This window comes from Anomaloglossus baeobatrachus, chromosome 7 (genome assembly GCF_048569485.1).
Source record: "Anomaloglossus baeobatrachus isolate aAnoBae1 chromosome 7, aAnoBae1.hap1, whole genome shotgun sequence".
NCBI classification, from domain to species: domain Eukaryota; kingdom Metazoa; phylum Chordata; class Amphibia; order Anura; family Aromobatidae; genus Anomaloglossus; species Anomaloglossus baeobatrachus.
This window is the reverse complement of record NC_134359.1, coordinates 75,050,920-75,077,174: the sequence shown is the minus strand read 5'-3', so window position 1 is coordinate 75,077,174 and position 26,255 is coordinate 75,050,920. Positions and strand designations below refer to the sequence as shown.

Genomic DNA, 26,255 nt, shown 5'->3' with positions numbered 1-26,255 from the left:
TCATCCTGGGCGCAGGTGTTACACCGCCACAGGAAACAGCTGATTGTCTGGGGTGCAGGTGTCACACCGCCACCAATTATACATTCATATATTCTAAGGATAGGCCATCAATGTTAGTCGCAGACAACGCCTTTAAGTAATTGATATTCTGAGCATGAGCCAGCACATGTAATTGAGAATTGGGACAGTGACATTCCCACCGTCCATAGCTGCAGTGATTGATGGGCGGATCAGCCCCTTCTTGCACATCAGTGTCACTAATATGACTGTGTAGTTACTACCAACACCAGGCAGCAACATTATCCCCTTCCATATGTGGAGTCATTGTGTTTCGCCGGTCGCTCTTTTTTCCTAGATGGTTTAGGCTACTTCTTCTCCTCAGCTTAGCGGTGAGACATCCACTTGGATTCAGTAGCCACCCCCGAGTCTCTTCCGATATTTGGAGCAGCCTAGTGCATGTATATAGCGGCAGCTCCTGCCCCGTCTGGCTCCATCTGCACTCAGCAGTCACATCCGCAGTTCGTAGACTGGTCCGATAAATTAGGTTACGCTCACATGGACCTCTAATGGCCCGATCCTTCTCTCCTTCTTCTGCCCCTGCCGAGGTCTAGTCAGTAATCACTTGGAGATCTCCTCACCACAAAATCAGGTTGATTTATGTTTGCCAGGGAAAGATCTCTAAACATATTTTTCAGAGCTGAAAAAAATGGGATAATGGCAAAATTTTTGAGATTTTTCTTTATCGTTCCTTTATGGGAGACCCAGACCATGGGTGTATAGCTACTGCCCCCGGAGGACACACAAAGTTACTACACTCAAAACGTGTAGCTCCTCCCTCCCAGTATATACACCCCCTGCTAGCCAGTCCTAGCCAGTTTCATGCTTTGTGTCAGGAGGAATCACACACACACATGCATCCTTTTTTTTTGATTTTCATTTTTTTTTTTTTAAAGATTTGGAAGAAAAGCGGGTCCACTGGACCCCCGGCATGTCCCTTCACACTCCCCTGGCGGCAGTGCTGTTAAGGTTGATTCAGGGCAAGAGCCCTTCATGCCGCGCTCCTTCACCATCCCAGTTGGGGCTCTGGCTTGAAGTGGGAGCCAACACGGTTCTCACTGCTTTGCAGGAGACCGGCATCCATCCGCAGCCCTTGTGCAGGACCCTGCTGGAAGGAGCACTGGACCCCCACCCCACCAGGGACTGGACCCTGCGTCTCTAAGCTAAGTATAGAGACGTTATTCAGAGGTTCCTTCTGCAATGTGGGGCACTTTATTACGGGGACAGTGTTTGACTTGGATAATGCTGCTTTTACTATGTTTCCGGCCGGTTCCACTGTTTTTTCTGTGTACCGCGCCGATGATGCCTGATTTTCGGCCGCATGTTTAACTCTAGGCCCCGGCTTCAGCCGCGGCCTAGCTTTCGTCTCGTTCCCCTGCATGTCAGTCATGCAGGGGGACGCTGCAGCGCCGCCCAACCGCCGCTCTGCACAGGGGAGGACACTCCTTGTTGAGGAGATGTTTCCCTCCCCCTGTACATTTCTTAGCCCTCCGTTCCCGCTCCTGGGTTAACCCCCGCCCTCCCTCCTCACTCTAGCGCCATTTTCTCAGCGTTCTTAGTACGCTGATCGGCGCTGGCTTGGGGGGGCAAGGGAGTGAATATCTGACTGGGGGTCCAGGTTTGGAACCTGGGGGGGGCACTCACAATAGCGGCCTGACAAGTCACAACCTCTGGTTGTGCACTTTTTATATACTATCAGTGCATTGTGAAGGAGTTAATTCTTTATTATGATACCTCCTCCTCAGCAGCATGTCTCACTAGGAGCAAAGCTCCAAGGCTGTGCACTACATGTTCTGCATGTAGGCTCATATTGCCTGAACCGGCACAGACCCTTACTGTAATGGTTCTTAGGTGGTGGTGCCTCAGCCTGGAGTCTCCCCAGGCTGAACCCCTGTCTTGTGTTTTCTAGACGTTCTAGACAGAGCCCCCCACCTCTGCAGCATGTCTCACAGAGCGAGGCTGCAGGCTGTTTTTTATTATCCACTGCTGGTAGTCTCGTACGGCTGTACCGAGCTCATAACCGCTGTGGCCCCTCAGCTTGGAGGCTCATGCATGGTCCCTCCAGCTGCTCCGGCTCTTTTTTCCAGGGGTCGGCTGTCCCGGCATCCGCTGAGCATGCAACCCCCTTCTCAGGGCGTTTTCTGCCTGCTCAGCAAAGCTCACAGACCCCGTCCTCCTGACAGGGAGACGCAGGGTCCTCTGTCCTCCCCGTCCCGCAGCTCCGATACGAGCTGACTCACTGGACGAGGAGGATGTCTCTATCAGGGGCTCGGACGCTGCTGTACGTACTTTGATCCGTCCGTAGATGACGGGGATGCGAATGATTAGATTGCGTCCATTATCCTTGTATTGGACCTCCATCCGCCTGTATCAGGGGAGTATTCTCCGCTGGCAATAAGGCATCAGTATACCTTTAACAAGACCAGGAGTGTGTTTCTTAACCACTCCAGTTTTCAGCCCGCTGCGTCCAAGCCCGCAGCCTGTCCTGCAGATCCCACAGCGGGGTTCTGCTGCCTGTCTCCCCCTCCCATCAGAGGTGGTCAAGGAGTGTACTCATTCGCCTAGCGTGGCCACTCCGGTGTCCAGACTTTCAGCCCGGATAGTTGTATCAGTGGCTGACGGCACCTCTATAAGGATCCCACGGTACATTAATATTGTACTGGACCTCAATCCGCCGGAGTTATCTTATCTAGGTGAACACAATGTGTGTTCCTTAACCACTCCAGTTTTCAGGCCCCTGTGACCAGCCCAGGGGCCGCTCTGACAGTCGCTTCCCATGAAGCGTGATTCTGAGGACTGGGTTTCCCCCGTCCACCAATGGTGGTCAAGAGGTGGGCTCATTCACCTCAGGTGGCTCAGCCCGGACCGTTATGTCAGTGGCTGATGGCTCCTCAGAGGAGATGCATTCCCTCACAGGGACTCTATGCCCAAGACGGTTGCCTGACCTCCAGACTTCAGTCTTTCCATCCTCTGCCAAGTCTGCCATGCTGGACACCGCACAGCGGTGGTTTTGGCTACTTTCCTCGCTTCCGCAGGTGTGGCTTCGGCAATGGAAGGCAGATGCCTCTATAGCGGTTCCTTGCTGGGCTTCCCTTTGGTGGGACCAGTCTCTTCGGAACCAACTAGATGAAATTTAGGAAGCTCTCGGCGACGAGAGTTCTTCCTTGCCACAAACCTAAACCAGGGCGAGAATCAGTTGAGGTTTCGGTGGTTTCCGTTCCACCTTCTGATCGTCCTCTAGCTCGGCCTTAGTTCTTAGAACCAAATGGCTTGAAGCTGCGTCTTCAAAAGACCGCAGGAGATGCTACCACGGAGCAGCTTCCTCCGAGCTATCTGGCCACGCCAACCACCTCCTTGGTCGGTGGCAGGCTCTCTCCACTTGGCGACGTATGGTTCTACCACGTCTCCGTTCTGTGGGGGCGAGTTTATATCTCCCATGGCTACAGGATGGAATTCTGTCCACCCGCCAAACAGATTTTCTCTGTCAACTTCTCCCGGCTCCAAGGCCGCCGCCTTCTCACAGGCCGTGGCATTTCTTGCAGGCCAACGGAGTAATTGTTCCGGTTCCCGACTGGGAACGGTTCTGAGATTTTTGCTTCAATCTATTTCTAGTCCCCGAAGAGGGCGGTGCCTTCCGACCTGGATCTTTAGCTTTTCAAGCATGGTCAGGTGTGGCGTTTTCACATGGAGTCCCGGTCTTGTTCCGTGGGTTTTTCACCGGATCAGTCAAGAACCCAAGGAGATTCCCTAGTAGTCAGCGGCATCAGAGATGTTTTTCTACAGGGGTCAATCGCAGGTTCACACCAGCGTTGACTACGTTTTGCCATCAGAGTGGTCCAATTCGTGGCTCTTCCCTTGCGGTTAGCCACGGCCCTTCGAGTATTCTCATGGGGCTGCTGCGATAGGATCCTGCACCCCTAAGGATTGGCAGTGATCGTTTACCCGGGACGGCCTTCTTCTCAGGGTTTCATCCAGTGCAGACTATTAGCAGAGTACTTCGCTTACTCTCACCACTCTAATCTATTTGGGTGGCTTGTCATTCTGTCCAGGCCCACTCTGTCTTCGCATCAGAGGTTTTCAGGGACGCAATTCCAGACTCTGTCGGCGCTTGTGAGGCTGCTCTTAGTCGTTCAGTAGTCCCTCCGCTGGCGGTCGACGTCGTTCTATCAGACACCAAATAGGTGCTGGTCAGACGGTGGCGTCAATGGCAGCGATTCCTTGCCCAGTTTCTCCTGCGTCCTCTGAGACTGGAGGGTTTCTGCTGTACACGCGACCTCCCTCCTTCTCGGAGTGGTGGCTTCGCCACTAACCAGGGGCTCGTTGCAGTGGTGGTATTGGCCACTCTGTCTCAGGAATGCTCCTTCCTGGCCCCGTCCCGGGTGATTCTCACCAGGGTGCTGGTCTTTCCGCCTTGGGAGCAGTATATCTCCACTGTGGAGCGCAGGGCGCTTGGACTTTGTCCGAATCAGCCCTCTGGTTCAATGTGCTGGAAATCAGAGCTGTATTTCTAGCTCTCTAAGCCTTCACCATCTGTTGGCGGCTAGGCACATTTGAGCCCAGTCGGACAACGTGACAGCGTTTTCCTACATCAACTTCCAGGGCGGGACACTCAGCCGCCTGGCAATCTTGGCGGCTTATCATTCTTCAGTGGACAAGGGACTCCTAGTCCACCATATCCGCAGCCCACATCCTAGATGTGAAAACTGCGAGGCAGACTTTTCAGCTGTCCAACCGTGGTCCACAATCCTCAGGTTTTGCGGTAGGCACACTGCTTCATGTCTGATCCCAGCTTCGTCTCTACCTCTTGCCCAGAGTCCTGCGCAAGATCAGTTAAGGGGGCCGTCGGGTCATTCTCATTCTCCAGTCTGACCCAGGCAGGCTTGGTACCCTGACCTGCTCCTTCTGTCCGTTGGGTTGCCATGGCATTTTCCGGACCGTTCAGACCTTTTCTCAAAAGGGTCCGTTTTTTCCGTCTGAATTCTGGATTCTCAGATTGACGGCGTAGCTCTTGAGTCCTGGATCTTGGCGACTTCTGGTATCCTTCCTGAAGTCATCTCCGCTATGACTCGAGCTTCAAAGTGTCCTTTGACCTTTTTAGCCTTGCCGACCCTCCTGTCTCTTTCACAGTCCGGTTTTCAGCTAGGACTTTCCCTCATTAAGAGACAGGTCTCGGCTCTGTCAGTATTGTGCCAGCGGCGTATCGCCCGGCGGGCTCAGGTGCGTTCCTTCATACAGGGCGCATCTCACATCATTCCGCCTTACTGGCGGCCTTTGGAGCCCTGGGACCTTAATTCGGTCCTCACGGCTTCTGGAAACCCCCCTTTGAGTCTCTTAGGGAGGTTTCTTTGTTTAGTATTTCACAGAAAGTGGTCTTTCTAGTGGCCATAACTCTCCTCAAGAGAGTCTCTGTTTTGGCTGCACTCTCTTCGGAGTCCCCCCTTTTTTTGGTTTTTCATCAAGACAAGGTGGTTCTCCGTCCGACTCCGGACTTCTCCCTAAGGTGGTTGCTGCTTCCACCTTAACCGGGGCATTTTCCCTGCCTTCCTTTTGTCCGGCTCCTGTTCATCGCTTTGAACAGGCGTTGCATACTCTGGATCCGGTGCGGGCGCTCCGGATCTATGTGTCTCGCACCGCTGTTCTTAGGCGGTGCACCTCTCTTTTGTGCTGACCACTGGTCAGCGTAAGAGCCTCTCGGCATTTAAGCCGACCCTGGCTCGTTGGTTTAGGTCGGCCATTTCCGATACCTACCAGCGTACTCAAGTGCCTTTCCCGTCGGGGATCAAGGCACACTTGACCAGAGCTGTTGGTGCCTCTTAGGCTTTCAGGCCTAGGCTACGGCTCAGCAGGTCTGTCAGACTGCCACTTGGTTTAGTTTGCATACCTTTTCGTAGCACTACCAAGTGCATGCTCATGCTTCGGCATATGCGAGCTTGGGCAGACGCATCCTTCAGGCGGCTGTCGCCCATTTGTGAAGTTAGGTTCGCCTACTTCTCAGTGTTTCTGTTTCCCACCCATGGACTGCTTTGGAACGTCCCATGGTCTGGGTCTCCCATAAAGGAACGATAAAGAAAAAGAGAATTTTGTTTACTTACCGTAAATTCTTTTTCTTATAGTTCCGACATGGGAGACCCAGCACCCTCCCTGTTGCCTGTTGGCAGGTTTCTTGTTCCGTGTGTTATCACCGGCTGTTGTTGTAGACAGAGGTTCCGGTTACTCCGGGTTTAACTCTATCTCTACTTGTGGGTGGATGTCCTCCTTCAGCTTTTGCACTAAACTGGCTAGGACTGGCTAGCAGGGGGTGTATATACTGGGAGGGAGGAGCTACACGTTTTGAGTGTAGTAACTTTGTGTGTCCTCCGGGGGCAGTAGCTATACACCCATGGTCTGGGTCTCCCATGTCGGAACTATAAGAAAAAGAATTTACGGTAAGTAAACAAAATTCTCTTTTTTTTAGTTTTCTTAACAACCCCTCCCCTTACCTATTTTTAAGTTATTCAGTTATATGTGCCCAATGTGGCATTAAAGATTCCATTTCATCCTCTATAAACACCTTTTATATGGCCGCTTCTGGAAAATAACTCCGGATGTGGCCTGGTTTGGTAGTTAATGATCCAAAGTGGTTAAAAGCCCCCAAACATATTGGGCCAAAGTCAGCCGACTCCACTGATATTGGCAGGAATTATTCACCAGTCTAATGTATACCGGGCCTCCCGACTCTCCTCTTAAAGATGATTTTGGGGAAGAGAAAGTCACCGCCAAAGGAGTTTGGCAGTAACTCTCTGAGAACGCAGAAATGTCTGTGCACACGTTGCAGTTTTGTCACTCCCCCCCTTATACAGATTTGTCACAAACCTCAAGGATTTCCTAGTCCCACCAAAGTGAATGAGCTTCCTGAAGTCTCATGCCCACGTTGCTTATTTTTTAGTTGCAGATTTGCCACAAAATTGAATCCGCAGCAGGTAAATTGTGTTTTTTGCTGCAGATTTCGATCATGGGGAAAAATCTGCAATAAAAACGCGTGTAAAAAAAAAAGCGGTAAAAAAAAAAAGTGCCTAATTTGTGCAGTATTTTTCCTGCCAAGAGAGGCTGAAACGGTGCAGAAATTACTGCACCAAATACTTAACGTAAGCAGATTATTTCCATCTTCAAGATCCTGTCCCAATATGTAGTAGGTGTAATAATAATATTAGCAAATACCTCCAATTAAGTATGTAGTATAGTTCTCCTGATATAGCCATGTCTCTTACCTCATGTGCAGGGCATTGCAGCTTAGGTATCCATGTAACCATAAGCTGCAATGCCCTGCACATGAGGTAAGAGACATGGCTATATCAGGAGAACCATACTACATAGTTAATTGGAGGTATTTGCTAATATTATTATTACACCTACTACATATTGGGACAGGATATTTTAGATTGGAATAACCTTTTAAGCTTAGCCAAGTATATGGGGGAGTCAGGAGAGGTGGCGGTCAGCTGAACGATTTAGCTGACCGCTATAGAATTTGTATGGAAAGAGTCACATTTTTAGTTTTTGTATTTTTTTTTTCTTTCTTTACAGAATCCAGATTTTTTATTCTGGGATAAAGAGAAATAATTTTCTTCCATTCACTTCCCAGTCTGGTCACTGTTATCTTATGAGGCTTCGTAGTCATGTCCATATTCAGTGCCAGATGGCTTTATGATGTCTTACACCTCTCCGCAGCCCCTGCCCAAGTACCGTAAATGTGTATAAGTGGGGTACTTACTCTTGTAACATTTTTCGTCTGCACGTTCACTTAGTAGTATAATATCCATGATCATATATATATTTTGTCTCTAGTTGAAGATGGAGAGGTGTTTGACTTCAGAGGGATGAGACTGGATTGGTTCAGATTACAGGTAATAATTATTATTTTATCCATTGACCACATACAGGCGCTTTTGAGGATATATCTTAAAGGGATTGTATTATAAATGACGTTAATCACCTGCTTACAGTAGACTCGATCACTGTATTATTGCTGGAGGTCTGACTGCTGAGACCCCATTGATCCGAAAGACATGGGATGGACAAAAAATCCCCTACATGAAAAAAGCAGTGCCCACTGGTATAGGTGCCCACTGGTATGGCCTCCTCCAGAAAGTGTATACTCAAATGGTGCAAGACAGAGCACACGGTGAATCCGTCTGCACCATTATAGTCAATGGCCCCGTCAGCGCATACGTCCGAAATCTGTGTTGGGGCAGGGTTCGGACGGACGCCCCGACGAAATCACTGAACGGAGGTCACAAGGCAGTGTGAGAGAGGCCTATCTGTATCTGCCTCTAGCTCCGGACCATAAGACGTACCCTGGTTTTAGAGGAGGAAAATAGGAAAATAAAATTTTAAGCAAAAAATGTGGTCATGACACACTGTTATGGGGCGAGGATCTGCTGCTGACACTGTTATGGGGGTAATGTCTCCAAATTCTCTACTAAAGTACCTCAGCCTGGTAATGATCCTCCTGCCTTGCATATACAGTATATGCCCCTCATCCTGGTATAGCCCCCATCCTGCTATATACAGTCATCCTGGCATATGGCCGCATATGGCCCCATCCTGCTCATATACCCCCATCCTGCTATATTCCCCCATCCTGCTCATATACCCCCATCCTGCTCATATATCCTCATCCTGCTCATATATCCACATCCTGCTCATATACCCCCATCCTGCTCATATACCCCCATCCTGCTCATATACCCCCATCCTGCTCATATACCCCCATCCTGCTCATATACCCCCATCCTGCTCTCATATACCCCCATCCTGCTCTCATATACCCCCATCCTGCTCATATATACCCCCATCCTGCTCATATATACCCCCATCCTGCTCATATATACCCCCATCCTGCTCATATATACCCCCATCCTGCTCTCATATACCCCCATCCTGCTCTCATATACCCCCATCCTGCTCTCATATACCCCCATCCTGCTCTCATATACCCCCATCCTGCTCTCATATACCCCCATCCTGCTCTCATATACCCCCATCCTGCTCTCATATACCCCCATCCTGTTCTCATAATATACCCCCATCCTGGTCTCATAATATACCCCCATCCTGCTCATAATATACCCCCATCCTGCTCATAATATACCCCCATCCTACTCATAATATACTCCCATCCTGCTCATAATATACCCCCATCCTGCTCATAATATACTCCCATCCTGCTCATAATATACCCCCATCCTGCTCATAATATACTCCCATCCTGCTCATAATATACCCCCATCCTACTATATGCCTTCATCCTGCTATATGCCCTCATCCTGCTATGTACCCCCATCCTGGTATACAGCCCGCATCCTGTGGCACATAAAAAATAAATGTTCATACTCACCTTACCTCACTCCCTGCAGCATCGCTCCTCCTCAGTCTGTGTCAGCAGCAGCGCTGGAGTGTGGAGCCGGCCACGATTTTTGCAGCACCGCAATGTCCGCCTGTCTGTGCCGGCGGCGGCTGTGTGAGGACTCGTACGCACAGTGAAGACGTCATCGCTCTGCGCACCGCTAGTCTCCACACAGCCGCCGGCACAGACAGGCGGACATTGCGGTGCTGCAGGGATCGTGGCCGGTGAGGTATACTGATTCACTGCACCCTGCGCTGATGATGATGGCCGGGGAGCAGTGAATACAGCCGCACATAATCACTCCAGTCTTTAGCTGCCAGGGGTGATCATGCAGGCAGGCTGTTTACTATGCGCGCACCCCCTGCCCATCATCCCGCCCACCTGTCAGTGCTGGCTTCAGCGCTGAGAGATGATGGGTGGGAGGATGGGCGTGCATATTAAATGAGCGGGCCCACGTGGTCACGGCAGGCTGCCACAGCCTGCTCGTGCCCCCGGTGCCCCGCTCCACCGCAGCACCCTCATTCCCCGCAGCCCTACATTCAGACCATAAGACGCACCCCCTAGTTTCCCCCAACATTTGGGGAGAAAAAAAAGTGCGTCTTATGGTCCAAAAAATACGGTACTTTACTCCCTTTCCGGCCCAGGAGCTGTGGTATGGTCAGACACAGAAATTACACAGTACATAGCAGAGGCACATTCATAACATTATCTCAGCACAAAAATGTTGTTTTTTTTTTTTTTGTTACATACAATTGTGGAAACTACTATTATTCCAAGATCTATTGATCACTACATCACATCTGTCGCTGGAGAAATGGCTTGTGGGGGTCACTGAATGGAGGGAAATTGTGACAGTCGGATAAATATGTGGCAAAACTTTGTTTTCCCGGTCTAACAGTGAGCAGGTGCAGAGAAGAGCAAACACCAAGCTTATGGGTGGGCTGCAATACCAAGACAGGTTATTACACTTGGGGTTTAAAAAGTTTGGAAAAAAGAAAGCTTATAGGAGATCTTATTACAATGGACATTTTATATATATATATATATATATATATATAGAGGGGACAGTATAGAGACCTTTCTAATGATCTTTTTACACCTATGCCTGTGAGGGGGACAAGGGGCATCCATTGCGTGTAGTTCAAACAAGCTTTAATCATAATCACAGTCGCAGATTCTTTACTGTAACAGCAGTGCGACTATGGAACTCTCCACCACATGTTGTAATGGTTGATTCACTACTAAAATTCAAGGGCCTGGATGCCTTTCACGAAAATAGTAGATCACCAGTTCTGTGCACTAGAGTCTAAGATGGGGCGTTGATCCAAGGACCTTGTTTGATTGCTGTATCTGGAGTCGGGGAAGAAATTTCCCCCCATGGCGTTTGTGCCTTCCTCTGGATCAACATGGTAGGCTATAGGTTGAACACGATGGACTAAAGGGGGCTTTACACGCTACGATATCGTTAATGTTTTATCGTTGGGGTCACGGTGTTTGTGACGCACATCCGGCGTCATAACGTTATCGCAGCGTGTGATACTTTTGTACGACCTAAAACGATCGCAAAAGTAGCAAAAATCGTTTGCCGCGGAGAGGTCGTCCTCAAACCAAAAATCGTTCACCTCTCATTAGCGATGTTGTTACTCGTTCCTGCGGCAGCACACATCGCTGTGTGTGACACCGCAGAGTGACGAACATCTCCTTACCTGCCTCCACCAGCAATGTGGAAGGAAGGAGGTGGGCGGGATGTTTACGTCCCGCTCATCTCCGCCCCTCCGCTTCTATTGGACAGCTGCCGTGTGACGTCGCTGTGACGCTGCACAAACTGCCCCCTTAGAAAGGAGGCGGATCGCCGGACACAGCGACGTCGCAGGGCAGGTAAGCTGTGTGACGGGGGAGCGCGATTTTGTGCGCGACGGGCAGTGATATGCCCGTGACGCACAAACGATGGGGGCAGGGTACGCACGATAGCAATATCGGGACCGTGTAAAGCCCCCTTTAGTCTTCCTCCAACCTTAAAAAATATGTAACATCAGCTGATCGCAGGGGAGCTTTAGATGAAAGACCCAACAGATCGGCAAATTAGACAAGGACCTTAATGTACAAAATTCAGCAGGGTAATAAATGACCGTCCATCCGCTTTCCGCTATTATACTGAATTTCTGGAACTGAGGCTGGTGAGGCAAATGGCACAAATAACACCTCTTAGATCCCTTCTAGTGTTCTCTACAGACCTATGTTATCCACATGGAGTTCATGTTACTTATTTTGCTCACAATGGCAAAATGCCCCATAAACTCTTAAAGGGAATCTGTCTCATCTGAGAGCACCATATTGTAGTCGGAGATTCAGAATCCAACGATGTATCACTTAGATTACTGGGTGCAGCTGTTTTTATATAATCTGAATTTTTAGATTTAGCAGAGCTGAGAGCCACCCCTGCCCACACCAGGCTCTGTAAAGAGATTGTACATTAACAGGAGGGGGCATGCTGGACTGCCATGTGTGTAACATTGTAGTCCAGCAATGATGATCACTAGGTGATAAAACCTTTAGTTTAAGTAAACAGCATACAGCCTGTTAAAGAGAGACATAGTTGATTTTTGTTTTTTAACCCCTACAACATGTTGTCCTAGATTTTAGATTACATAGCAAAATTCTGCTGACAGATTCCCTTTAAAGGTATTGTCTCCTTTTGGAACACTTTTCTCCACAGTCACACTTTGATGTGAGATAGCAGGCTATGCTTTACATACCCTCCCCAGGTCCAGCACTGAGCGTGCACTGCTACCTTGGTCTGTGTTGTCCGGCCAGTTGTGGTGACATGCTGTCATCAGCGCTGCAGTCAATCACTAAGCTCAGTGACTTTACCAAAATATAGTCCAACTTCTTGGAAAAGCAGATGCAGGTTCCTTACGATACCACATAGTGGCCTTTAAGCAGAAGCATTTAGTATGTGGAACAGGAGGCTCAGGTTGACATTACGGGCAATATATAATGTGTGATTTCCGGGCAGTGAATTAGTCAGATTAATGTTTTGCTGAAAAGGGCACGGTCCATTGGTATTATAAGTGTAACAGCAGGGACTGTTCTGCCGAGCCGCCATCACTTGCCTTTCTGAGCTAGCGCTAAGTGATTTGTGGCTGAGCACAGTCCAGAGGAAACCACGTCCCCATAAATTGCTTATAACATACCATCTGAAATTGCACTTAGAAATGTTTATTTCCCCGGATTGAGCAGATAATCAGATTTTTAAATGTTGATTTGCAAATAACAATTTCTTTTTCGCTCCGAATTGGGAGACCCAGACAATTGGGTGTATAGCTATTGCCTCCGGAGGCCACACAAAGTATTACACTTAAAAGTGTAAGGCCCCTCCCCTTCTGGCTATACACCCCCAGTGGGATCACTGGCTCACCAGTTTTGTGCTTTGTGCGAAGGAGGCAACACATCCACGCATAGCTCCACTGTTTAGTCAGCAGCAGCTGCTGACTATGTCGGATGGAAGAAAAGAGGGCCCATACTAAGGGCTCCCAGCATGCTCCCTTCTCACCCCACTTCATGTCGGAGGTGTTTGTTAAGGTTGAGGTACCCATTGCGGGTACGGAGGCTGGAGCCCACATGCTGCTTCCTTCCCCATCCCTTTGTACAGGGCTCTGGGTGAAGTGGGATTCTATCGGTCTCCAGGCACAGAGACCGTGCTCCATCCACAGCCCCTGGTATCTGCTGGACATGGAGCGGAGTATCTTCAGGGACATGGCCCTGCTACATGGAGGTACTCGGTGTCCCTGTGGGGACCGCGCAGACACACGGCAGCACTGCTGGGTGTGTTAGTGCGCCAGGGACAGCGGCGCTGTCCGCACTAGTGCCATCGCACACCACAGCGTTGCTGGGTGTGTTAGTGTATTGGGTGACTACCGCGCTAACCGCCGCTGCCGTTTTTATTGAAGGCGCCGCTGGGATTTGTGGTGCGCCGGGGACTTCCGCGCCGGCCAGCACTGATATGCCGGCCGCGCTTATTAACTCGAGTCCCCGGCTTCTGGGCCTAGTCTCCCTTCGTTACCGCCCACAGCCCTGACAGTCAGGGTAGGGGCGTGACGCTGCATAGCACAGCAGCGCTGAGAGCTGGAGTATGTTTTGCATACTCCACCCCTCTCACTGTGTGCACTGTGAAACCGGATTCCCGCACTTTCTCAGGCACGCCCACGGCTTCCTTCTCTATACAGGACGCCGGCAGCCATTAGTGTCAGTTTCTGTACGATACAGAGACAAGTGTGGAAGACCCTGGCATTCTCATAGTCACACAATCGCTGTAACAGGCGTTAAGCAGCACCTGTGGGGCTAACCCCACTAGTGCAGAAGTGCACTTATAGATATGCTTGTACTATATACATTGCACTGTTTGGTCGCACGTTGTATATACCCTCCTGGATTGTGCGGAGGAGTTATCAGCATATTCTCTGTGTAAAACAAAGGTGCAGAACCACATGTTTTTCTATGCAGCCGGTACAGCATGTACGGCTATACGGCCGGCAGGTTACATAGACCCCCATTGTATCCAACTCAGCCGGAGTCTCTGCTAATGGCCAGAGGATGAGGACGGTGTCTGCAGTATTTACTGACAGATTTTCTGAGACTAGGGCTATGATACTAGAAGCCTAGCAGTCCGGACATGTCTCTCACAACATGGGCACTGTTGAATCATTGATCCATGGCCCCCCTCAGTGTGAACAACTAACAGCTCCGGGAATGTCACATGCATCCCAGAGTCACGGCTCTGCACAGACGTCAGTCCCAGACAGCCTAAGCGGGCTCACTAGAGCGGCCCTCGGTTTCATCAGGGTCCTAGCAGAAGGACTCTCTGTGTACTGAGGCGGAAGTAGCGGCTCAGGATTCTGATCCTGAGACCGCTCTCAATCTGGATACACCTAATGGTGACGCCATAGTGAATAATCTTATAGCGTCCATCAATAGAATGTTGGTTATTTTTCACCCAGCTCCTCCAGTGGAGGAGTCAGCTTCACGTATTTTTCTGGACCACTCTGCCTTCAGAGAGGCAGTCCAGGAACACCACACTTATCCAGATATGCGCTTCTCCAAACGGCTTAGGATACACGTTATCCCTGCCCCCTGACGTGGTCAAGGACTGGACCCAGTGTCCCAAGCGGCATCCTCCAATCTCCAGGCTTGTAGCTAGATCCATAGCTGCAGTGGGAGATGGACCTGCACTTAAAGATGCCACTGACAGACAGATGGATCTCTGGTCTAAATCCATCTATGAGGCTGTCGGCGCACCGTTGGCTCCAGCATTCTCACCCTTGGGGCACTCCAAGCTATTTCAGCTTGTCTTACACAGATTGGCACGGTTACACGTACATCTGTGCCGCAGGTGGCATCCTTAACCTCTCAAATGTCTGCATTTGTTTCTACGCGATTCAGGTTGCCCTAGACTCTGCGAACCGTGCGGCAGTAGCCTCCGCTACTCCGTGTTTTTAAGCAGAGCCTGGTCTGCTCGTTAAGTGAATGGAAGGCAGATTCTGCTTCCAAAAAAGGGTGCTTAACCAGTTGCCTTTTTCTGCTGACCGACTGTTTGGTGAGCGTTTGGATGTAACCATTAAACAGTCCAGGGGTAAGGATTCATCCTTTCCTCAGCCCGGACACAACAAACCCCAACAGAGCAGGAGGCAGTCGGGGTTTCGGTCTTTTCGAGGCTCGGGCAGGTCCCATTTTTCCTCGTCCAATGTGGACTCAAAAGGATTAGAGGAGCTCAGATTCTTGGCGGGCTCAGTCACGCCCAAAAAAGAGACAGTCTGAAAACCCGCTTCCAAGGCGGCTTCCTCATGACTTGCGGCCTCCTCTCTCCGCATCCTCGGTCGGTAGCAGGCTCTCCCGCCTTGGCGATATTTAGCTGCCATAGGTCAATGACCGTTGGTTGTGAGACATTCTATCTCACGGGTACAGGATAGAGCTCACTTCTCGTCCTCCAACTCGATTCTTCAGAATTTCTCCACCTCCCGGCCGAGCCGCTGCTCTTCTGCAAACAGGGTGCACGCTATAGGCAGAAAGAGTGATGACCCCCGTTCCTCTTCAGGAACAAGGTCACGGTTTTTAACCCAAATTATTTGCGGTGCCTATAAGAACGGGCCGTTCCGTCCAGTTCTGGATCTAAAACTGCTCAGCAAGCTCGTGGACACCAGGCGGTTCCGGATGGAATCCCTCCGCCATGTCATCGCCTCAATGTCCCAAGGAGATTTCCTAGCATCATTAGGCATCAAGGATGCTTATCCACACGTGCCGATTGATCCAGAGCACTAGCGTTTCTACGCTTCGTTATAGGAGACAAACACCTTCTGTTCGTAGCTCTACCTTCCGGCTAGCGACAGTCCCACTGGTCTTCGCCGAGGTCAGGGCAGCAGTAGTCACAGTCCTGCACTCTCAGGGTCACTCTGTGATCCCATATTTAGACGATCTACTTGTCAAGGCACTCTCTTAGGAAACATGCCAACACTGCCCGAACGTTGCGCTGGAGACTCTCTAGAGTTTTGGGTGGATCATCAACTTTTTAAAGTCAGATCCGACTCCGACCCTATCGCTAACATATCTAGGCATGGAGTTTCATACTCTCTCAGCGATAGTGAAGCTTCCGCTAGACAAACAGCATTCACTACGGGCTGCAATCTCTTCTTTAAGAACCAGTCGCACACATTAAGACGCCTCATGCACTTCCTACGTAAGATGGTAGCAAGGGAGGCAGTTCTTCTCGCGCAGTTTCATCTGCGTCCACTACAATGTGACATTCTCCGCCAATGGGACGGGGAGTCGACCTCCCTCAACAGAGTCGTCTTTCTTTCTCAGGCGGCCAAGGAATCTCTACGGTGGTGGCTTCTTCCCACCTCATGGTCAAAAAGAAGGTCCTTCCTATCCCCATCCTGGGCGATAGTTACGACAGACGCGAGTCTATCAGGGTGGGGAGCAGTTTTTCTCCACCACAGCGCTCAGGGTACGGGGACTCAGCAAGAGTCCACCCTTCAGATCAATGTTCTTGAACACAGAGCAGTGTATCTTGCCCTACAAACCTTCCAACAGCAGCTGGAAAGCAAGCAAATCCGACTTCAGTCGGACAACTCCACAGCGGTGGCATTCATCAACCACCAAGGAAGAATGCGCAACCGGCAAGCCTTCCAGGAAGTCCGGCAGGTTCTGATGTGGGTGGACGACACGGCATCCACCATATCCACAGTTCACATCCCAGGCGTGGAAAACTAGGAAGCTGACTTCCTAAGTCGCCGGGGTGTGGCCGAAAGGGTATGGTCTCTTCACCCGGACGGGTTTCAGGAAATCTGGCGCCGCTGACAGAGGCCGGACGTCGATCTAATGGCGTCACGGCACAACAACAATGTGCCAGCTTCATGGCACGGTTTCACAATCATCGAGCTCTGGCGGCAGACGCCTTAGTTCAGCATTGGTCGCAGTTCCAGCTACCTTATGTGCCACCTCTGGCATTGTTGCCCAGAGTGCTGCGTTAGATCAGGACTGACTGTGGCCGCGCCATCCTCGTCGCTACAGATTGGCCGAGGATGTTGTGGTTCCCGGTTCTGTGGTGCCTCACGGTAGGCTAACCGGGGGCACTACCAGACCAATCAGACTGGCGGTCTCAAGGGCCATTCTTCCATTTGAATTCTACGGCCCTCAACCTGATGGTGTGGCTTTGAGTCCTGGAACCTAGTGTCGTCAGGATTTCCTCAGGACGTGGTTGCCACCATGAGACAGGCTAGCATACCAACGTCCGCCAAGATTGACCACAGGACGTGGAAGATATTCTTATCTCGGTGCTCGGCGCACGGTGTTTCTCCCTGGCCGGTTGCATCGTCTATGTTTCCCTCCTTCCTGCAATCTAGGTTGGAAAAAGGGTTGTCGCTCAGTTCCCTTTAGGGACAAGTCTCAGCGCTATCTGTATTTTTTCAGAAACGACTTCCTCAGGTACGCACGTTCCTACTGGGAGTTTGTCTTCTCAGCCCTCCGTACAGGCGGCCGTTAGAGCCCTGGGATCTGAACAAGGTTCTAATTGCTCTCCAGATGCCGCCTTTCGAGCCTTTGAAAGAGGTCTCCCTTCCCGCTTTTCTCGGGAAGTGGCCTTCTAGTAACGGTCTCGTCTCTTAGGAGAGTTTCCGAGCTAGCAACGCTCTCATACAAATCTCCCTTCCTGGTCCTTCACCAGGACAGGGTAGTTCTGCGTCCGATTCCGGAATTCCTCCCTAAGGTGGTATCCCACTTTCATATCAATCAGGATATCACCTCACCTTCTTTGTGTCCTCGTCCAGTCCATCAATTTCAGAAGGATTTGCATCTGTTGGTTCTGGTGAGAGCACTCAGGTTCTACTTCCCGCATGGCGCTCCTGCGCCACCCGGATGCACTCTTTGTCCTTGTCGCTGGTCGGCGTAAACAGTCGCAAGCTTCTGAATCCACCCTGGCTCGGGGGATCGAGGAACCAATTCTTGAAACCTACAGTTCTACTGGGCTTCTGGTTCTCTCAAGGCTGAAGGCCCATTCTACCAGAGCCGTGGGTGCATCCTAGGCATTACTGCACCAGGCTACGGCTCAGCAGGTGTGTCAGGCACCTACCTGATTGAGTCTGCATACTTTTACCAAGCATTTTCAGGTGCATACCTACGCTTCGGCAGACGCCAGCCTAGGTAGATAAGTCCTTCAGGCGGCGATTGCCCACCTGTAGGAAAGGGCTGTTTGACGGCCCTATCACGAGGTATTCTTTTACCCACCCAGGGACTGCTTTTGGACGTCCCAATTGTCTGGGTCTCCCAATTCGGAGCGAAAAAGAAGAAGGGAATTTTGTTTACTTACCGTAAATTCCTTTTCTTCTAGCTCCAATTGGGAGACCCAGCACCCGCCCTGTTTTCTCGGGGTTTTTCTGTTTTTTCGGGTACACATGTTGTTCATGTGGTATGGTTCAGTTCTCCGATGTTTCCTCGGATTGAATTGGTCTTTAAACCAGTTATTGGCTTTCCTCCTTCTTGCTTTGGCACTAAAACTGGTGAGCCAGTGATCCCACTGGGGGTGTATAGCCAGAAGGGGAGGGGCCTTACACTTTTAAGTGTAATACTTTGTGTGGCCTCCGGAGGCAATAGCTATACACCCAATTGTCTGGGTCTCCCAATTGGAGCTAGAAGAAAAGGAATTTACGGTAAGTAAACAAAATTCCCTTCTTCCTTGATTCGTGTAAAGATTTTTTTATTTTGAAATCTTATTTAAAAAAAAATAAAAAAATCCTATTCTTATACTCATTATATGAATAAAACCACCATGTCTAAAAGTCCACAGCAGCATTTTGTCTGTTACAACAATTGGGGCCCACGGGAATCAAATGCTAATTTATGGTTTAATTGTCCATATGTCAGGATATTACATTTTGCATACATTGACTTTAAAAAGAATTCACACCCCATGAACGTTTCCACATTTTTTTCATAAACATTACACCCACAAACTTACCGTATTTTTCGGACTGTAAGACGAACCCTGGTTTTAGAGGAGGAAAATAAAGTTTTAAGCAAAAAATGTGGTCATGACACACTGTTATGGGGCAAGGATCTGCTGCTGACACAGTTATGGGGGTAATGTCCCCAAATTCTCTGCTAAGGTACCCCAGCCTGGTAATGATCCCCCTGCCTTGTATATAATCCCCATCCTGGTATATACCCCCATCCTGATAAATAACCCCATCCTGTTATATACCCCCATGTATACCCCCATCCTGCTCATATACCCCCATCCTGCTCATATACCCCCATCCTGCTCATATACCCCCATCCTGCTCATATACCCCCATCCTGCTCATATACCCTCCATCCTGCTCATATACCCTCCATCCTGCTCATATACCCCCATCCTGCTATATGGCCTGTATCCTGTGGCACAGAAAAAAAAAAATAAACGTTTATACTCACCTTTCCTCACTCCCTGCAGCATCGCTCGTCTTTCTCTCTGTGCCACCAGCAGCGCCGCTGACCTGTGTGGAGCCGGTCACCGATCCCTGCAGCATCGCAATGTCCTCCTTTCTGCCTCCCGCTGATGTGTGGGGAGCCATGTGCGCACAGCGATGACGTCATCGCTGTGCTCACCGCTCTCTACACAGATCAGCTGGCCGGCAGACAGGAGGACATTGCGATGCTGCAGGGGAACGGTGAGTATACCGTACTTATTCACTGCCCCCCCCCCCCCCGCGCTGATGATGTGCGGGGGGCAGTGAATATAGCCGCACATGATCACTATAGGCTGTAATTGCCAGGGGTGATCACGCGGGCCGGCTGTTTATTATGCGCGCATCTGTGACGCCCCTGGACTATCAGGTCGTCACAGGGTATTGTGCAATCTGCCCCTCTGTGCAATATCCACCTACTCCTTGGTTATGGGTCCCCAACTACATGGTGTTGCCTACATCAGCCAAAGTCCTAGGTACACTCTGCACCACACCCACCAGACACACCAGTGGACGGCCTGAGTGGAATAGGGTCGCCTACTTGGGGGATTGGTTAAGGGGAGGTCAGGAGCAGGATAGTGGAGAGAAGAGGTCAGGAGCCGGGCTCCTTGGAAGCAACTAGGTAGCAGACTGTGGTCTGGGCCTAGTAGGAGCTGGAACCCCGGCCGCTGGGGATCGTGACAAGGGGCACGGAACTGTCGAGGAGGAAAGCCGGCGGCCTTGTACAATCACTGGGCTGGGACCAGGGCACGACGGGGTACGTGGACCCAAGGTCAGGGAGTAGCTTCAGGCAACCTGACAATTTACCTGACGAGAACTGAGCCTTCAAGATCCGCTCTCCACCTGCTCCAAAATCGGGGTACTAGCGCAACAAGGGGGATACGACTTTCCACCAAAACGGTCCAGGAAATCCCAAGCGTGAACCCTGAGAGCAAGCTCCCACAGTTAGCCACACTGGGGAGCGGGACCCGATTAGTTTTACGCTACCGGGGCCAACTAAGAAGTGAACTAAGTGCCAGGAGGAAGGTCACAGAACACCAGGCAGCACCATCTGGGACGGGACCCAAAACTAGCTCCCCTCTGCGGCAGCGGTGTCCAGAACTTTGGTTTATCCGGTTGTCGGTGTCAGCTTTTTGGACTGAGTACGAAAGTGACCCCCTTCACTCCCCACGGCACTCCCCGAACACCATCACCAAGTCCCGGGTATCCCCCCTACCCGTGGAGGTTCCAACACCCGGCTGCCCCACTCCATTGCCCCCGGGTACTCTCAACTGCAGCGGTGGTGCCCCACATTACCAAACACCACGGGTGGCGTCACAAACTCTAAACATAATCCCCTGTAAATACCCCCTTCATTTGAGTGGCCGCACGACCTCCGGGTCCAGACGCCCCTCGAGCCACTGCGGGTCCGCATCCAAGCAGTTCGGCTGCTGACACGGGGGCGGCACACATCCCCCGCCCATCATCCCGACCACCTGTCAGCGCCGTCTTCAGCGCTGAGAGATGTTGGGCCGGAGGATGGGTGTGCATATGAAATGAGCGGACCCACGTGGTCACGGCAGACGCTGCTACAGCCTGCTCTCACCGCTGATGACTTGCTCCAGCGCAGCACCCTCATTGCCCGCAGCCCTACATTCAGACTATAAGACCCACACCCCACTTTCCCGCAACATTTGGGGGAAAAAAAGTGCATCTTATAGTTTGAAAAATACGGTATATGTCTTTTATTGGGATATTATGTGATTATACCAACACTAAAAAATAAATCTTTAGATGTGCGAAGCTAGTGGAGACATACTTCTCCCCCCCCCCCCCTTGCAGCAGTGAATGGTGGTCCTACAAAATATATATTCGGGGGCTGTATACAAATACAGGTCACAATTTTCAAATTTATATTTTTATAATATTTGGATAACCATATATCGTTTGTGTTGGTGTATCACATAAAATACAAATAAAATACATTTAAAGGGGATGTCCACTACTTAGACAACCTATACTCATTCCCCTTGTTTGCCCCCGTAAAAAATAATTAAGCCTATACTCCCCTCTGGTGTGGCCGCAGTTCAAGTGATGTCTGAAGCCATGTGACATTGTTGTGACATATGAGCCCCGCAACCAATCAGTGCCGGCTTCCTTCATCCCCCGCCTTCGGACATTTGAGCAGGAAGTCAGGGCAGCACTTACATCCTGCTCAAATCTCCAAAGGCGGGGAGATAAATGCCGGGTGCTGATTGGTCGTGGGTCCCGTATGTCATAACAATGTCACATGGGCCCCAGGAACGCGACTTCAGACTTTGCTGGACACTTGGCCACACTGGAAGTGAGTATAGACTTATTTATTTTTATATCCGGAAAGAAGAATAGAACGACAGCACTCCACGAAACTTCAGTCTCTGTAGTTTTTATTTTTCAATGTAGGACGGGTACATGTGGAGGGGGAGGTGAGGAGGGGCTAACAACGCCGGGCGATGGTGGGCCGTTTCGCACAGTTTGTGCTTCAACGGGTCCACAGGACGTGATTTGCCACCTGTGACGCTGTGACTATGGCGCTGAGAGGAGGTGACAGGAAGGATAATGCAGCACGGAGGCGGGGATTTCATACAGGGAAGCAACCGCCCAGTAGCTGAAGCACAACGCCCAGTAGCCTGGTAGGCTAAGTTGCATATAGCGATCTAAAGTAATATTTGTGGAACAAGGCATCTACTATGAGGCATACAGTTTCAACATCCTATTACCTGCATGCCCCATAGTAAGAGCATAAAACGGTCAAAGGGGGTGACAGATTCCCTTTAATGTGTAAATTTTCTTATTTATTTTTTTTCCTTCAATATCCGAAATGGCTGCACGGTGTGATTAAAAGTTTTCCTTTTTTTTTTTTTATATATTTTTCAATTTTATTTATTTTTTTATTTGTTTTTGACAAAACAAAAATGTGCATCAGAACAAAGTGCAAATGATTAGTTTGCACCAGTTCTAATGTCAGTGTCACTTATCAAAAATGTGGCCTCGGCTTTCACTAATTTTCTTTCAATTCAGTAAGGGCATTGATCCTTGAATTATACTTTTATTTACACGTTGGTGACAATTTTTTACATCCGCAAAAAAAGCAAAAAAAAAAAGTTTTTAATCAGTGGGCTGGATCCATTTTTTTTTTATTAGATTTCAGTCCATGTAAGGTTTTTGTTTTTTTGTTTTTTTTTTTTTTTTTTTTTTTTTTTTTTATTTTTCCTATGCTGGGGAAAATAAAAGTTTAGCAATAAAACCCATTGTGGCAATCTATCCCTTCACACTTGATCCATTTTTTTTTTTTATTTTATTAGATTTCATTCCATGTAACAGTTTTTTTTGGTTTTTTTATATTTTTTTTATATATATATATTTTTTCTATACTGGGAAAAATAAGTTTAGCGATAAAACCCATTATGGCAATGTGTCCCTTCACACTTGATCCATTTTTTTTTATTTTATTAGATTTCATTCCATGTCACAGGTTTTTGTTTTTTTTTTAATATTTTTTTTATATATATATTTTTTTTTTTATATACAGGGAAAAATAAAGGTTTACCGATAACCCATTGTGGCAATCTTCTGTCCCTTCACACTTGATCCATTTTTTTATTTTATTAGATTTAGATTTCATTCCATGTAACAGGTATATATATATATATATATATATATATATATATATATATATATATATATATTTTATATATATATATATATATATATATATATATATATATATATAATATATATATATTTTATATATAATATATATATATTTTATATATAATATATATATATTTTATATATAATATATATATATATATATATATATATATATATATATATATATATATATATATATATAAAATATATATATATATATATATATTTTTATATATATATATATATATATATATATAAAATATAGATTATTTATATGTATATATATATATATATTTTTATTTTCTATATATTTTTTTATATATATTTATTCTATACTGGGAAAAATAATAGTTTAGCGATAAAACCCATTGTGGCAATCCATCCCTTCACACTTGATATTGGTATTAATTCAGCACATTAAATCACAAAGACCTCTAAAGGGGGGGGGGATAAAACCCCGAGCCTTGCAGAAAACCTGATGGCTCCATAGTGATGTAATGATGCCCCTTTTAATTCAAGTTATAGCAAATAAAAGTGAATTATAGCCCTCGATTTGACACACTTCAGCGTCTGAACAAAGATTCACATTTTTTATAATGTCAGACATTGTCTTACAAGTAAGACATTAAAGTGGCCGTCGGATGTGGAGCCAAGGATGTGTTGGCCGAAGCCTGAATGTAAGAAGCGCACAAACATCTGTGCATCAGTAGCTGAATAGCACTTTGTCCCGTCTGACCTGAGAACGCTTTGATGATCGCAGAATGCCTTCCGCATGTATTATTTTTGGCCTAGGAGCCAGGAGGTTGTGCATCAAAATGCAGAATGGTTTCTACAAAAACAGGCTGCCCTTTTCTCCGTCGCCTTTCAAGGAGTAAAGGAGGAAAAAAAAATAAACCACTTTAAAGTCAAGCTATCTGGGCATTTAGTCTTTGTAGTGAGATAATGGTGAGACCAGGCTTCAAAAGATGTGCTGACAAACCCGTGCATCCCACTTTGATTGAGTCATGGAAATCCAGAGAGAACGTTTTAACAGATTCGTAGAGGCTCGAAATGAAATACAGAGGAATTTAGAGCGAGGAATTTTCATCAGAAGTGTCTGCCAAACTTCTCTTTAAGCTGCTTTAAAAAAAAATCAATTGCAAAATGTGAGCTTTATCCTTTCAACAATGGCACGTTAATCCTCCCGAATACAAATCCTAAGGCTTTTATACAGTATACCGATGGCCGGTGCGCTGCATCTGGAGAGACCCATAGTGGAGGTAGAGCTGATACACTTATTGCTGTGGCATGGCAGCTCCATAGTTAATAAGGTGATAAACCTATGAGCAATGTTTCCCCTACCTCCCCATGCACATTCCTATAGCACTCCACCAGGGCTGGCCTTTGCAAAAACTCAGCAAATAAAATTTGGATTTTTTTTTCTTCTTTTCTTATATTCCACCATTGTGACTTAGTTGATTGCATTATTTTGAAAAAAAAACCATGAACCTCTTTTGTAGCAGTGCACAACTTACAGGATCTATCGCTTTCTAGGAAACCTCACAAAGTAAAGGAAAACCAAAGAGAAACTTTCTTTTCCAAATATAATTACCTTATTTTTTGGATTATAAGACGCACTTTTCCTCCCAAAAATTTAAGAGGAAAATGAGGGGTGCGTCTTAAAATCCGAATATAGCTTACCGTTGGGGCTCTCTGTGCGGACGGTCAGGCGCGTGTGGGCGACCGGCTACCTGCGGGCGACCGGGTGCCTGCAGCTGCATACGTGCGTGCCGGCTGCTTCTCTGTCCCGGCGGCCAGATGCTTCTCTGTGTGGGTGGGCGGGCGGTCTGCTGGCTGCCACTCTGTGTGTGCAGCTGTGCGGACTGCGGTGGCTGTGCGGCAGGTTTCCCAGTGTGTCCTCGCTCCCAGTTTCAAATGATGGCGCCGGAAGTCAGCACGTGCGCAGTTGGAGCCCTTGGATGAGAGCTCCATCTGTGCATGGGCTGCTCCAGGCGCCATCACTTGAACCGAGACCACAGACACACTGGAACACACCGCACCGGCCTGCTCCTGCTCCACCACTGAGCTGTCGCCGCCGCTGCTACCACTGAACCATCACCGCAGCTGTCACTACTGACCTGCCGCCAGCACAACCTCTGCCTCCTGTGACCTGCTTCACCACCACTGCTGCCCCCCTCTGGTAAGCCAACACCGGAATATAAGATTTTATTTATTTATTTATATTTTTTTTTTTTACTTTTTTTTAATCTCTGAATTTTGGGGTGCGTCTTATAAAACGAAAAATACGGTATTTTAGTTTTAAAAGGTCTGATTTGTTAAAGCGAACCAGTCGCCAGATTTGTCCCCTATAAGCTGCGGTCATCACCACTGAGCTCTTATATATAGCATTCTAGAACACCGTATATAAGGGCCTGGCCACTCTGTATAACGTAAACATATTATACTCACCCAGGGGGCAGATCAAAGTACTGTAGTGTGCATGCTCAGGCGGTCTTTAACCTTTCCACTCGCCTGCGCATTACAGTACTTTAATTTGCTCTCAGCAGGGCAGATGGAAGTGTGCCTGCGCATGACCGCAATGTCAGCCTGTATGGATGACTTAGACATGTCATCCATACTGGGCTTGGGTAGAAGGAGGACGGAGATAGCAGCAGCAGAGAGGAGTCACTGGACCGGAGAGCAGTGACGTCAATCGGATCGGACCGCTCCCTAGATAAGTATTATAAGTGTTTTTTATATGTTATACAGCACGGCCTAGGCTCTTATATACAGTATTCTGGAATGCTACTAATATAAGCTCACTGGTGGTGGACGCAGCTTATAGTCTCAGGTTCCCCTTAAGAAAGGAAGACTGAAGTTATCTCAAGTCAGGGCTCTCTGCTGACTCACTGTCTTGACAACTCTGTGAGGCTTCCTGCTTTTCGGCTGGGAGATACTACCGCATGTGTTTGGTGGTGGGGGAGACTGGGACAGTGCAGCATGTTAACCCAGGAAATATGTGTGTGTATGTATATGTGTATATATATATATATATATGTATATATATATATATATGTATGTATGTGTATATGTGCTTTACAAGTGAAAGAGGGTTTAAGTACAACAATCATTAACAGTACATAACAGACTGGTACAGGAGGAGAGAG

General features: G+C 48.4%; 1 protein-coding gene across 4 annotated transcripts in view; it reads left to right on the top strand.

The window, feature by feature from the left end:
- Nucleotides 1-26,255, top strand: part of NCKAP1 (NCK associated protein 1) — a 241,185-nt gene that overhangs the window by 124,520 nt on the left and 90,410 nt on the right. For all 4 annotated transcript variants that reach the window (XM_075317420.1, XM_075317419.1, XM_075317418.1 and 1 more), the window contains one exon: nucleotides 7,882-7,940. In XM_075317420.1, coding sequence (XP_075173535.1) covers nucleotides 7,882-7,940 — 59 coding nt within the window. The remainder of the gene's footprint in view (nucleotides 1-7,881; nucleotides 7,941-26,255) is intronic.